Consider the following 15,241-nt stretch of genomic DNA (forward strand, 5'->3'; position numbering starts at 1 on the left):
CAGTGCAGTAAACAAGCTCGTCCCTATACGCCGCTATGATGGTGCTGTGCGGCACTGACAACAGCCTAAAACTGTCTAAAATTGGTTGGGAAAATGTGTTGCATTAATTTTAATCCTAAAGGCTATTATTATTGTCAAAAACTATAACTAAGGGAATTTTGTCTGTCATTTTAGTTAGTTTCAGTTAGTTTTGTGAACACAAGATACAGTTTTAGTTTACTTATCGTTTTTGTTTTCTTTTCTAGTTTTTATTAGTTTGAGTTAACTGCAATGTATTTTAAATTTTAGTTTTCGTTTTTAGTTAACTATTATAACCCTTGATCGAAAGGCACAAGTTTTAAACTTGTCGTCACTGCATCCAGCTCACCAGATGTGAGTTTGCTCAGTGCCTCTAAAACCCAAAATCAAACACCTTGGCTAGACATCTCGATGTGATATTTTAATGGAAAACAAATGAAACAGATGGAGCACTGTGTGACCTCTGACCTTCTGGGTTGTCTGTATTGACGGGCAGACTGAGGTCACATTTGCTCTTGCACTGCTGCATGGCTGCTGGCCGCTGATGTTCCAGACACTCATTGGACGGCTGGCCGATGTGAGTCAGACACTGCACCGAACGCATCTGCTGACCCAGACCACACTTGGCCGAACACTAAAACACACAAAGTGTACAAACATGTCACTTGGGTGTTTTATTTAAGCTCAAAAGGACGTAAAGTTGCTTTGCTCACCTCTCCCCAGGGACCTGTCACCCACTGAGGGGGAGGGCAACGCTGTAGGTTACAGCGCACCCTGGAGGTGGGCCGGCCGTGTTTAGGGCACTTGGACTCTGGCAGCGTCTCGCCACTCTCACCGCTCTTACACAAGACCACACGGTGCCTGTAGCCAGGACCACAGCTGGGCGTGCACTGAGGGCAGAGCAGGAGATGGAAACAAAGAGGGAGAAGAAAGGGAAAAAATCAGGAGGGAGGGTGCAGCAGGGGGTCACTGCGGTCATGAGCAAGCAGAAAACATGTGCTCTCTGTGTTCAGCAGGGGGCAGTATCTGCGAGAGAAACAAAGTGAAAGCAGCATGACTTGTTCCTGGAAAGCACCTGAGCCTAATTCCTTTAAACCTACCAAAAAAGTATTTCATTATAATCCCATTTTAATTGGTTTCAACTCATCCTGGGCTCTGGAAACTTGAAGACTTTAAGACACTTGAAAAAAGAAGCATGTGGATCTTAGTCTACTCCATCTCTATTGAGCTTTTTACATCTCTAAATAAAGAAAAAAAAGACAGAGTCCTGCAGCTAAAGGTCATTAGGTTAATAAAAGTAGGTTGGGGATTTCTGTGTTCATTGTGATGCATCTGTCTGCTATGAGCCTCTGTTGTGTGTTTCACAACTGGGGTATTATTACTACTCTTGGCAGATTTGTAGGTTTCTCAGGTTCAAGTGGAAAATAAACTATTTCTTCATCTGAGAGGAATTCTGCAGAAAACTTGTGTAACAGTTCAAATTCAGCCATGAGTTTACGACCAACAATGCAGGAGTTAGTTAACGCATAATGGAAATATGGCTAACTACCTCTGACCAGTCCAGGGCCAGCCACTCAGGGGGGCAGCTGTGGTTGCTGCAGGGCTCGGTCAGTGAAGGGCGCGGGGAGGAACAGGCCGAGTCGTCCAAGACCTTCTCCTCGGCTGTGGAGATCCTCCTTTTGCATAAAACCTCCCGTGTCCGCAGGCCACCGTTACAGCTGCGGCTGCACTCCGACCACTCTCCTGTCCACCAGCTAAAGACAGTTGTTTTTCTTTTTAATCTACATCACATGATACAGTAAGGACACGCTGGATGACCAGAGAGAACTGAGCACCTCTCATACAAAACATAATGATTGTCATGCAACATTTTAGTCCTACTTTAATGTTATACTCCCTTTCAGCAGACTGTCTGCTACAATTTGGTGTTAGTTGCAGGTTTGTACAATAATTTGTTTCCTGACAGTGTTGAAAATTATGATGACCCAGTACATATTTCATATTCCGGACCTTCGTATCCAGAATATTGCCGGGATCTCGATTGTACTTTTAAATTTGTCGGAAATGATGATGACTTTGTCTAGTATTGTTTTGCAAAGCAATCTGACCATTTATCGTGGAGTTATATACACATATGGTGAAAACAGCCCTATCTCACAATGATAAAGAATCCTTTAAAAAAAACTCCTGGATCCAGACGGTGATCTAGATCACCTCCAAAATTTAATCACTTCTTCCCTATCTCATTTTGAACATTTACTGAAAATTTAATCAAGATCCGTTTGTCACTTTTCGAGTTATGTTGTTCACAGACGAACAAACAGACAAACTCTCCCAAAAACATAACCTGCTAGGAAGAGGTAAATATGACATGAAGACAGGTGTGAAAATTATGATAGTACAAAAACAGACATACATTTACATTTCCCCCAAAAAATCTACAGAGTCAACAAGAAACACAAATATTCTCCATTACTCACGTTGGGGAGCACGGCTCAGTGTTGCAGGGTCTTCTCTTCTCTTTGGGTTTGTTCTTCTTGTCACAGAAGTGGTTGTAGACAACAGAGTAATCGCCCTGCTTCTTGCACACCACCTGTTGGATCTGCATACCTGAACAAAGAAGTGGATCAAACTTAGAGCAACTCCAACATAAACTGAGCAAGCAAAGGAGTTTATCTTTATGTTAACCAAAAGAAAAATATGTGCTAACTGTTTGTACGTCAGAGGCTGTGACATAGCCTCCACTTTGAGGAGCTCCCTGTACCAAACTAAATTTGAAGCACAGATTTATTCAAAGTGATAGATGTGGTTAAGCAACAACTTGTTCGAATTACGCATCCGTTTTATGCCAGGCAGTTTATTGGCCAGGAGGAAGGACCTCACTTAGTGGATTCAAGCGTATTTCAGGGATATTAACCTCCTCTGGAAATCACATCATGAAGAATAACCATCTAGTGTGTGGATACCTCCAGCACAGAGCGCCGAGCAGCGTGACCACGATGTGTAGTGCCAGGCAAAGCCGCTCTGAGGATCCCTGTTCAGCGGAGGATTGAAGCGATAGTGGATCCCTGGGTTCTCCTCCCTCACCAGCACCTTCACACACAAACAGACGTAAACACACACACATTTAAAACACTGATGATTTTTCTGTTAAATTGTTGTTATAAGATGTTTCTCCAGTCTCACCATGACAATCAGGGTCATGTTTGTCGGCCCCAGAGCCTCAAGAGTTTCTGGTCCATCTGTGGGCCGCCTGTAGTGGAAGACGGTTCCGGCGATGTCGAACCTGCGTGGTGTGTCGATGGTCAGCTTCCCGTTGATGAAGAACTGGTCTCCTTTGCTCTTAAGCACTGAGACACAGCAGAGAGGGGGGGCAGATTAAAGGCTTCTTGTTATGTCTGGTGAGTTTTTAAAAAGGACTTCAGGATTTCGGCTAACATTTAGAAATCATGAGGCTGCTTGATAGTTTTTGTTTCCGTCATAGAGCCCATGTTACCAAAGTTTTTACTTTGACAAGCATTATCCTAAACAAAAGTCCTCTTACAACCTTACCCAGATAGTTTAAGGAAATGTTGAGTTCTTGTATGTGGATGAAAACCGAGCCTTTAGGGATTCTGACGACTTCTTCATAACCTGAGACACAAACAAAGCAGCACGAAGTCAAGAGAAAAGTTAAAGAGGTTGATTCACTCAGGGTCAGGGGGTCAGGGGGGCTGATGCATAAGTAGTGTTAATCTCTGTGGGACGTCAATGGACTAAGCAGAGACTTCAGATTCCAGCTGCATTCCTGGGCAGCCCCGCTCAGCTGCCCCGCTCTGCTCTTTGCTAGAGAGCAAGAAATAGGCCAAGAGCCGGCTGCTCCTCTCCTCTCCTCTTCTTCCCTCCTTTCCCTCCATCTGTTTTGGCCGTTTCTCCCTCTTCTTCTTACGCTCATCTCACCTCTTCCTCGCTCTGTTTTTACTCAGCTTTGGTCTGCTGTCCTGCCAGCGGAGCAGCCACTGCAGCCCTGGAAATAACTTCAGCCTCACTAGAGGAAGGAGGAATTGAAAAAATATGAAGGAATGAAACAATTCCTTCCAGCGCTCTCACCACAAGAGGAAAGGAGAGGCTTGGCTCCTGACCTCTGCGTGCAGCTCTGAGAGGAGTGACTGACCTGGCTCAGGGTTTCTAGATGGAGGCGTGGAAGATTAGAGGGACAGAGTTTGAGGGTTTCGGCCACCATGGCAGATACAGAGAGAAATCAAGACACTGAGAAAATTGCGTTCTTCTGTTAACAATAAAGACCTGTGGGGTAAACAGGAAGCCAAGGAGCTGAAAACCTCTGACAATTCAGTACTTCTACATTGTCTTCCAGAGCCACAGATGATCGGATGGAAACAGATGGACCCAGAAGAAGCAACTCCATCAGTCATCCATTTCTATTCTTACAGAGTTGATGTGATCTATACTAGCTTATTCAAATCAAGGAGGCATAAGTATTGGAGGAAATCTACAGAAATCTTTGTACAGTAATAAAATAATTTATGTCCCTTTTTTTAATTTCAAAGCAGGTTTCTGTTTTTCCCTGCAATATCTACTGAAACAGAACATGTAATCATTGAAAACATTTTCTAATGATGGCTGTGATCATGGAAACTAAATCCCCAAACAAACGCAGAACGTAACGCTACAAGTTTCACTTTACTAATGAGTTTTCTTCAGTCAGCGCTAATGTCAGATATTTCATGGGTAGTTGAGAGCTCGGCTCAGTTGACAGACCGGCCTGGTCACTGTGGTCCCAGCACAGCTGCCTGCTCAGGGTGCGTCCCCTCTGAGGAATCCCAGAAGGGGGTGAGTGGTGTTGACAGTTGGGTGAGAAACTCTTAAGTTGGTGTTGTGGGGAGAAATGTGTCCCCAGAATAGTTTCAGAAGCAGGCGGACCTCAAGCCACACTGGTTGGACCTCAACTAAATCTATCTGCCACGTGTCCATGGGTGGCGGGCCGATATTTATATATACATATGCATGTATATGCAGTGAATGGTATGTGTATACTTATACTCGACTGCTGACTTTCTGAAACTCTGGGTTGGCTCAAGAAAAGCTGATGTTCTGAATGTGAATTTAGCAGAGTTGTTATTTGTACGTTTACTTTATGCTACATTTATCTAATTGGATCAAGCAGACGACGTGATTATTTCCATCAGTCTTGGTAGCTTTTTGTCTTCGTCTAAAAAATACCTGTGGTGTTCCTCAAGGGTCTGTTACAGGATATTTTCTTTTCTCTGTGTTTATTTGTCCCAGAAAAAAATCAATGTCTTTGTTTATTCTCTTTCTTGATTTGTGTATTTTTCATGTGGTATCACGTGTGCAGGGGGCTGAACAGTGGTGCAGTGGTTAGCGCTGTTGCCTCAAAGCAAGAAGGTTCTTGGTTTGATTTTCTAGCTAAGTGGAAGCCTATCTGTGTGGGGCTCACATTTTCAACACCGGCTCCCTCCCATAGTAAGATTAATTGACACTTATTTTTCTGTGTTACGCCGATGAGCCCTGCTGGGATTGTCTCCAACTCACCTCACAATCCCAACGTATACTATGAAATATTCTATGACTTGCAAGTATCATAAATATAGAAGAATGCAAGCTGTATTACTATTTACAGTTAAAAAAAATGAATCAAAGCTTCCATTAAGGATATATTGTAAGATTTTGTCAAGACCATCAGGCACACTAAGGTGATGGTGTTGATGTATCATGGTTGTGACAGTGAAAACATAAATAAATATGTGAATATTATAGGAAAAAATTACAGCGGCCTCTGTGACCTTATCGCATTTGACAGATGATAAGAAGTGGAAGGGAGTCTTCAAGGAATAAATAGATAAATAAATAATAAAAAAATAATAATAATAATAATTGCTAGGCGCCGCCCTGTTGGCTATGGCTGGGTTTTGCAACAGCTCTCTCTTCTTTGTCCGTTTCTTGTAATTTTTTCGTCTCTTTTTCCTAATCTTTGTATTTGGAGTGGATCATTACTTTGTATGGTTCATTTGTTGGTCATGGACACAAAACTTTTTGTGGCTTCAGCGATATTTTTACTACTTTTTCTCCTGTGTTTGTCTGAAGATCCTACATGTAACCATGGCTGCATTGTTTACATGTGAACTCAGCTGTTAGCAGCCTGTAGCATGTCAATGCTAACTGGTGTAAGGCCTGATGATTAACCACAAGGAGAGGAAAAGGAGGTGAGGATGACGTGCTGGTTCTCAGGTGTGAGCTAAGAAGTGACGACATGGACCTGTCCTTCCACCCATCGTTATTGGGAACGAAAGATCTATCTCCAATAAGATGGACGAGCTAGCCATGCTAACCCAGCAACAGAGGTAATACCAGAGGGCAGAGTAGCATCATGCTGTTCACAGACATGGCTAACAAAGCTAACATCAGACACCAACTCCACATTGGAAGAACTTCACCTGTTGTGAGCAGACAGGATCTAGGAGACAGAGATGGAGCATGACTGAAGAAGCTCAGTCCTGGACCCTGTGGAGGTGGAGGCTGGCTGAACTGGAGAATGATGGACAAGCTGTCAGCATCTATTTTCTTATGAACCTCTTTGCACTTTCGATACACTTTCTTACTTTTGTTTTCTTGATTACTGCTGTGACTCAATTTTGTTGTACTTGTTACAATGACAATAAAGTTCTATTCTATTCTATTCTATTCTATTCTATTCTATTCTATTCTAAAGTTGGCCAAGTGATTATCTTAATTGCATTTTGATAAACATCTGACGTTGATGACAAAAATGTATTCATTTAAATAAATTTTCACAATTTTCTAACAAGTTGAACTGATCAACTGTTGTCTGAGGTAATAGATTGTGGGCCCTTGGGTTATCATATGATCACATTATTTATCAAAATAAAATTTAAAATATATAAAAAAGTTATATGTGCAAAAAACCATCTGATGACCAACACCGAATGATTTAAATTAGATAATTTTATTCACTTTTACTAAAATTTGCCCTTTTCTTAGTGAGACATGTTTTTGCCAAAGTTTCAAAAAATCAGTGATATGGGACCTCTAACTTGTGTGCATAAGCCTCATCTATCTAAAGAAAATCAGAAGTACCTTTGAGTACAACAGGTGATTCTTTCTTGCATATCCAGGAATCTTTCTTGGCTTCAGCAAACCATAATTATGCTGCTGTGAACAGTGTATTCACATCAACAGACGATTATCGATGCATTTTAAATGTCTGGGGAATCCTAACTCACACAGCGAGGCAGCTTTCCAACCCAGAGTTTCAGTCTCCAAATGTTGCATGTGCACATTTTTTAACTACAGAACAATTATGTTACATAACCTCTCATGGTAAATACCTCATGTTAAACTAATCTGATTCTCAGGAGAGCGGAGTCAGCTCCAAATCCACTTTGAATCACCTCACCCTACTGCCAAAAAACTAAGTACAGAATATTCATCCATGTGAGCAGAAAGCGTCGTTGCAGCAGCCACCAAAGAAATGAAATGAGTGGTTCTTGTGTTGTAGTTCTTGTGCTTTAGTTCTGTACCTCCTTCTGGCAGCGAGTCGTTGAAGAGTCCCTCCACGGACACACAGCTGCTCCCATCACCCCCGCAGATCCGACAGCGGTCCTCGCGAACGTCTGAGCCCAGGACTCGATCACAGCCTACGTGCTGCGAGAAGGGAGAAAGGAGTGAGCATCAGGGTCACTCAGGGTCATGGGTGAAGGGGCACAGTCACTAAGCGGAGAGGTGTCAGAGGCCGGGCGTAGGGATTACCTCTAATGTCTTCCAGACGTCTTTCACAAAACACAGAAATATCAGATGGTAAATCCAGATGTGATTTTTGATCCTGAGCAGACATAACGCTCTTCAGTTGCTAAACTAAGAGCTGTCGACATGAATAACTTTCATGATGAGCGGAGCAGGTGGTTTGACTCAAAGTCTTTTAACAGTGAAACAAACCTAAACAAAAGTTCAGAGAATAAACAGCAACTGCTCTGATTCTCGTGTATTCATATGACAGCTGTTTACTGTAAAGAGGGGTGATGAGGCGTTGGTTTATTTTTAGTATTTCATGGATTATGTCACAGTTTGGAGCTAAATCTGAAATTTGCTCAATGGTGATCTGTTGAATATTTTTCGGTGAATTTTTAGCATGACGTAGCCAGAGACTTTCAGATGGCCTCTTGTTTTTTTGTGCAGGAAGTATTTACCACGGCCTAACAGGGCAAATAGCTCTAGACTAAAGGATCCTGATCCTGATTTTGATTTTTGAGCATTTTTTCCATTTTTATATCTACCATTAGAGAGGTAGCAAGCTCAGCAGCGAGGAATGCTTGGAAATGGAAGGAAATGTTAGGTTAAAGTTGGAGGTCATTGAGAAAGACGTTATCTGCCCTGAATGCAAAGATAAATAAGGGGTGGATGATGCTTTATGTTCATCAAAGTTTACTCTGACAAATTTCAGAGGAGCCTAGAGCCTTCTCCTCCATGTCTTTGCTTTGTGAGAAGATTTGTGTGCATTTGTTTTGACACAGCATCAACATCAACATTTTGAAATGCATGTATTAATACTTAGACAGGTGTCTGTTTTTCAAGCTTGGATATAAGACCCGGTCCAGGAACTGGCTGCTTAATGAACTGCTGACTCAGTAAATCAGGCGCTGAATACCACAACTCAACACCATTTTTTGAGTAAATCTGGTTCTCTAATTTTTCTCCAACAGATCCGGGAAAAGGGAGCCCTGGCAGTCTGCAGCGGCATGTTGTGTCCAACTAGACCATCTGTTCCCAGGTCTGTTTTCTAATTCCCTCTCTGTCAGCCCTCGACTCACTGTAAGACCCCAACTCTGGTACTGAAGCCAGCGTGAGGCTACAAACTGCAGACAGAGACGTCTCCTAGGTGTGTTTGAAGTTTAAAGTGTACTTAAAATCTGAGAGACGTAAGATGATCTGGCTAAAGGATGGAGAGGGAGAGAAAGAAGCTGGATTAAAGACTGGAAAGCATGAAGAAAACAGAGGAAAAAAATACGAGAGGGAGAAATGAGAAGAATGAATGTCAGGGAAGGAAGACAGAAAGAGAGATAGTAAGACTGCAGTGAATGAACGCCTGCCTGCAGTGCAGACAGACAGACTAACAGCTGAGCTGGGGGGTCACTGAGTTTCTCCAGAGCAAAGGCAGAGGGGAAAAAAGAGAAAAGAGGAGGAGAGAACAGAGTCAGATGATGTTGATAAACAAAATCCTTTTTCAAATAAGTCAGAGACTCTGGCCATCTCAGAGACACTTGACATAAAGAGAGATCTCTGGGGGTGAGTTGGGAGAGCCAGAGCTAAAAAATGAAATATGTTGGCAGAGCACCAGCAGTCAAACCACACAACTACAAGCTGGATATCCTGAATTTCGAGGGCTGGACGTCTTCTGTTTTCAGCCCTCACAAATTTTTCCCAGCATCCAAACCCCCTACTTTCTTTCTGGAGAAGAGCTGCGTCCAAAATAAGCAAGAAGTTGAAATAACGACAGAAACCAAAAAAACTGCACGTTCCTGGCCCGAGGTTTGTTTCAGAGGTTTTTTAAAAAAACATGAGAGTCAAAATGGTTTTCTGAAGACCTAGTGCAGCCTTATGTGGTCTCTGCTCCTTCAGTCCTTCAGGGGAGTCTCTGAGTTTGTCCTTTAGGTTCCCCTGGATAGTTACTAGAAATGGCCTGCTGCTGTGGACTCATAAGTTTCACCTTAACCATCGCTACAACACCGAACTACAGACTGTGTCTGTCTGTGTCTGTGAGTGTTTGTACATGTGTGTGTGTGTTTGCATGTGTCCCCCTCCCTCTGACAAAATTTCTCTTTCCCCGTCTCCTTCTCTCTACATTTCTCTTCTCCCCCTAAGTCAAGACAGACGTCTGTCTAACATGAGTCTGGTTCTGTCAGAGGTTTCTGCCTGTGAAGGGTCTAGACCTGTTAATGTTTTTGAAAGTGTCATGAGATAACATTTGTGATGATTTGAAGCCATATAAATAAAGATTGATTGATTGATGGATTGATTGATTCAGACTGAGCTGCAGTTTCAGGTTTTGTTTCTATTGTTTGACAAGATCAAAAGGAGAACAACATTTTAGATGAGAATCTAACCTGAGAGAAAAGATGTATTTTACTTGAGGAGCTGATTGTAATGATTATCAGCAGTTTGAGTTTAAATATTGGTGGTTATCCAGACTATAGAGACACACTCTGGCACATTGACAGAATCAACAGAGATTTTTCTCACCTTGCATTCTCCGTTGACACAAACATCCAAAGAGTCGTCGCGGCATGGTGTGCCGTCTACCACAGCTGGAGCACGCTCAGTGTAGAAGTTGTATCCTTCAGCCAGGCAGTTCAGAGAGCAGGGCTTTACACCACCTTCACATGTACACAAAACACACACAAACAGGGAAGAAGATTGGCATCATCAGTAAAACAGTAACTGTTGCTTCAACCGAATTTCCACAGAAAACTTCCTGACCTTTTGCATTTGTTGAGATCTTTCTAAACATCTCTTAAGATGAGAAATCAACATGTTTTTCTTATGTATTAAACTGAACCCTGTAACACAAGCTGTAATTCTCCTGTAGTTTATAGTACTGTGTCATGTTTACACATGTGACTTGTTGCACGTCCTTAGCACATGTTGACATGCTTCTGGAGAGTGCAGAAAGACAGAGGAGGATGAGAGGGAGAGAAGCATCTGCAGAGGAGTCAAATTATTTCTGTCAGTGCTGACAACCAGAGAACAAACAGCTGACTCTGATTAGCTTTCACTCGTACACATACAGAGAAAACTACTGCTGAGAGCTATTTGGTACATGCAGATACAGATACGTGCTGCACAGACACAGCACTGAGGATAAGTGTATGGAGAAACTGACACCAACAGTGTTTGTGGATAGATTCCCACTATGGACAGCAAATTGAAATCAAACAAGAAAAGCAAACTTCATGTCAAAATCCACACGTTTCTCACGCTCCTCATGGATGATCAGCCTTCATTACCTCCAACATTAAACAATAAGCCAAATAACTGCATCTATAAGTACTGACATATTGAGCTATTGACGTACCACATATTAAAACTGAACAGAAATCATCTGGCTGCAGAAACCTTTCGACCAACATCTGCCCACATTAAATTGACCGCTACAAATGGTTTAAAGGTAGGGTCTGCAGGATCTCCATAAAAAATAAAATGTCTACTTTTATAGGAATAATCCTGCTCAATCGTCTCCTATACATGTGTGTCAGTGTCAGTGTCTGTCTCGAACCCTCTCCTTAGCCTATGTGTTGATGTTTTGGTTGTATTGGGACATTTCTAGGCGGAGAGTAAGCGTGGTTACCTCAGCCAAAAAAAGTGAGCCCAGTGTGGAAGTGACTTTGCATGTTAATAAATAAGAATGGAAGAAGCTATCGTGGGCGACTACGATAGTGAATGTAACAGAGAAACAAAAACATGACCAAAGTGAAACGCCAAACAGATACAGCTTTAGGGTGAAGCTTGACTTGACTTTCACCACGGCTCTCAAGTCTCTCCCACATAGCCCCTTTAGCCTGTTCTTTAGCCTTTAGCCCGTGCTCTATCACTCTCCAGTTAAGCTTTCTTCTTTTAGACAGTTGAGCTCCAGTGTCCATCGTTACAACAAAATAAATGCAAGAAATCATTTTCAGCAAAGAAAAACTCAGAGCTTGCTTCTCACTGCTGAGTTTTACCAGCCGCGTAGTGGCATCGTAGGGACTTTTGGTCTATATGCTGTAAATGTATTTCTGCTACACTCGTCCACGGATACAGGGAAATAGTATGTATAACTGATTTTGGCACTGGTATTCTGGTTTAAATTATGGACAAGCAAAAGAACAAAACTGAGACCTTTTCAGGATCACTTAGAAAACAATCGGTAGACACCTGTACACAGAAACACAGGCAATGTGTTGTAGACTTACATGAATAAACCAAACTCCTTTCAGTCTCAATTTTCCATACTCTCCTTCACTACCATCACACACACACACACACACACACACACACACACACACACACACACACACACACACACACACACACACACACGCACACACACATACAGACAGCTGCCAGAGGTCTTCCCAGCCAAGTGGTATATATCCTTCATTCATCTTTGCTGCTTGCCAGCAGCTACAGTTTTTGAGTGGCTGTTGACATCAGTTTGGTTCTTTGTTTGTTTAAGCTGGCAGCGATAAAGCAGGTACAGAAAGGCTGAAAGAGAGTATGTGCTGGCATGGCTTCCAGATTAAAAAAAAACAAAAAACACACAGATGATGGAAAACTACAATTCCCATGGTGCCTAGCAAAAGCAGAGCGATCTTGGCTTGGAGCAGCGAAACTGTGAAAGGTGTTGGAACAGCCCTGGTCTGAGCTACAAATATCACCTCTTCTAATAAACCGTCTTTGGCTGCCTGAGCTGAGAGGAGAATCATTGTTGCTTTCTTTCTATCATACACAGATTTCACCATCATGGACTAAATTAAGTGTCTGAAGTGGAGAACTACAGGTAGAAGAGTGCAGAGAGGACAAAATGAAAGGAAGCAGAGTAAGAGAGCTAAAGGGAAAAGCAGGAACGCTGAAATGAGAGTTTTAGGAGAGAGAAAGAGAGAGGCCTGCAGAGGACAGGGAAGGGGCTTGGCGGTGTGATCTGGCCCCAACACGGGGCAGAGTCTATGGCACTGTTCCTATTTTAACAGCTGCAAGGGATTTCCATTGTAAAATCAGCTGACTTGATGAAAGGAGCACTTGTTGCCTGAAGTTGGACTCAGCTGGCCGGCCATCTCTGTTAGCCATTATGTTTTTGGAGGGCTAGATTAAAGGCAGTTATGTCGTTGAAAGTATTTATCTTTTGCGTCTAGTGTAGTGCTCATCAGGAGCGAGGAATTCTCGCAAGGCATTCTGGGAAGCATGGCTCTCTGCAGCCAGCATCTGTGGGCCAGACAAGGGAGAGTCTGCAGCTTCCATTCACTTTCTGCTGTCTCGCTCTGTGCACACTGACACATACATGTGCACAGACAGTTCTTTCTCTTGACTTCTGTTCGTCTCCTGTCTTTAATTGTTGGCCTACATCTTCCTGTCTGCTTTTATTTGTTCACCTTTTTTATTCCTCTCCTCTTACTTCCCTACTTTTTTATGCACTCTGTATAAAAATCTTTGCTGGAAAGTGGTGTAATGTCTATTCAATATGTTGAGGAAACATACAATACTTTTCATGGTAGGTTATATATTACTTCCACACATCTTGTTCAGGTGATAGTCACCTGGTTTATTCTGCTCAGATTGCTTCTCATTGGTTGTCTTGGTCTCTCCAGCAGATCCACACTTGCATCTCTTCTCTCAGGATCCACACAGCATTTTAACACCCTCTTTCTGTCAATACGTCAGCCCTGAAACCAAATTCCCATTTATGCCCAATTGTTTTCAGAGTTGTAAGGCAAATAGTTTTATCAGTTATCTGAATCATGTTATGTATTTATATTTTCCATTTTGTTCTTTGTTTTGAGGAAAAAAGGGTTTTTACACAGTGGTCACACAGCTTGTCGCTAGGTCACCTAATAACTATATAAAAATATATTAATTATAATGCTACTTAAGTTTAAAAGAATAATAATTTAGTATTATAAATTAAAAAAGGTGGTGTGTGGGGGGTGGGGGTGGTAGGTATGGGCATTGGCTATGGTAAGTACTTGTGTCAAGAAAATTGCACCTAATAAGTCCATTATGAGCGATGCTGCAGGCAGTCTTTTCCTTTAGTTTTCAACCAGCAACTTTTGTTTTCACTCACAGAAATAAGCCCATGTACAAAAAATAATTACCCTAGGTACAATTTTTGGGGGATGGTTACTCCAGAGACTTGAATGATTGAACAATCATTAATATGTTGGAAACTTTCTTTTATAAACCAAAATCTTTGTCTAAGTTTTCAACTAGCATATAAGTGGAAAAAGTTGCCTTAGTAATGCTGAGATTTTTTGTTGTGAGTAGAAAATGACAGTGATACACTTTGGCAACAACTGTTGCTGGTGAGGCAAAACGGGTTAATACTGCTACAATGAAGATCACGAGTCCTGTGATTGGTCTACTTGATATTATTGTATCTCCTGCATTTATGCATTTATCTTCTGCATACATGGATTCCACCTCTCCAGTGTTTTCTCTCTATGACTTTCTCTGCTATAACTAAACTTGGCTTAACTGCTGTTAGACATCCATCTGCACGAACTTCAACATCATAAGCTTCAGATTCAGCCAGGACACAATCTTGTATAGAGGTCTCCACTGAATCAAAATTTAAAGCAAATCCAATAACAGAGAGATCAGTGACTCACTCACCTCCTCTGTACGGCCTCCAGGTGTAAAATTTGCCTCGAAATGGAACGCTGTCAAAATTAGAGCACTGGATCTCTCTGAAATCCCGGGAGCCTGGAGCACACTCCTGAAACACACACAAAAAAAAACAATACAAACATATTTCTACATAGTTTGACATACAGTACACACAGGCCTCATTAAGGAATCTTATACACGAGTTACATATGTGTGTAATCCCTGTCCAATGCGTCAGTGGGTCAAAATGTGCCTTGATTACATTGATCAGACATTGGATAGAGCACAGGAAGGAGAGACATTAGACAAAGCATGTCGGACTCAGGGTCAAATTTGAGCCTGTTTCAAGAACCAGTTTCTTAAAACCATCTATGACTCTGACACTGATAATACTGTTTTTTGACATCTACTTTGATCAGATAACGACCAATCAATGTGAAAATTATCAGTCACAGTAACAGATTTACTCACATCAATATTACAGGACCTGAAGCGCTTTCTCTCCCCCAGACAGTACTTTCCGCCGATGGTTGGCCTGCAAGAAAACACAGCGATCAGCCCAGTCAGACACATATGAGTACAATTTAACAAGATTTAGTCCTATCACGTCTCATAACACAACATCAGCCCCTGATCCTGCTCTGTCTGCCTTTATCGCCCGTCTCAGCTTCAGTGTCTCCCTTTATTGCTTTATTGTCCATCAAAGACTGTCACGACAACACCTCTACATAAGCTGAGAGCAAAGTCAGCCGGCCACAGCCAAACGAATGCCTCCGCCAAACTTTTAACAAAAGGCTGAAGGAAGAAAAGAGGAACAATGCTCAGAAATGAAACACAG

General features: G+C 42.1%; 1 protein-coding gene across 2 annotated transcripts in view; it reads right to left on the bottom strand.

Moving 5' to 3' along the window:
- adamts10 (ADAM metallopeptidase with thrombospondin type 1 motif, 10) overlaps positions 1–15,241 on the bottom strand; it is a 61,982-nt gene that overhangs the window by 3,720 nt on the left and 43,021 nt on the right. The window contains exons 16-26 of one of the 2 annotated variants that reach the window (XM_074668210.1): positions 14,875–14,938; positions 14,410–14,512; positions 10,291–10,424; positions 7,575–7,698; positions 3,571–3,651; positions 3,205–3,368; positions 2,985–3,111; positions 2,499–2,628; positions 1,568–1,772; positions 732–908; positions 487–652 (exon numbers count right to left, since the gene is read on the bottom strand). In XM_074668210.1, the coding sequence (XP_074524311.1) occupies positions 487–652; positions 732–908; positions 1,568–1,772; positions 2,499–2,628; positions 2,985–3,111; positions 3,205–3,368; positions 3,571–3,651; positions 7,575–7,698; positions 10,291–10,424; positions 14,410–14,512; positions 14,875–14,938 (1,475 nt within the window). Of the gene's footprint in view, positions 1–486; positions 653–731; positions 909–1,567; positions 1,800–2,498; positions 2,629–2,984; positions 3,112–3,204; positions 3,369–3,570; positions 3,652–7,574; positions 7,699–10,290; positions 10,425–14,409; positions 14,513–14,874; positions 14,939–15,241 lie in introns of both variants that reach the window. The other variant, XM_074668209.1, reaches the window with a different exon arrangement.

The sequence above is a fragment of the Halichoeres trimaculatus genome, unplaced genomic scaffold, assembly GCF_033239565.1.
Source record: "Halichoeres trimaculatus isolate MK-OKI-2021-1 unplaced genomic scaffold, fHalTri1.1 fHalTri1_scaffold_4, whole genome shotgun sequence".
In the NCBI taxonomy this organism is placed as follows: domain Eukaryota; kingdom Metazoa; phylum Chordata; class Actinopteri; order Labriformes; family Labridae; genus Halichoeres; species Halichoeres trimaculatus.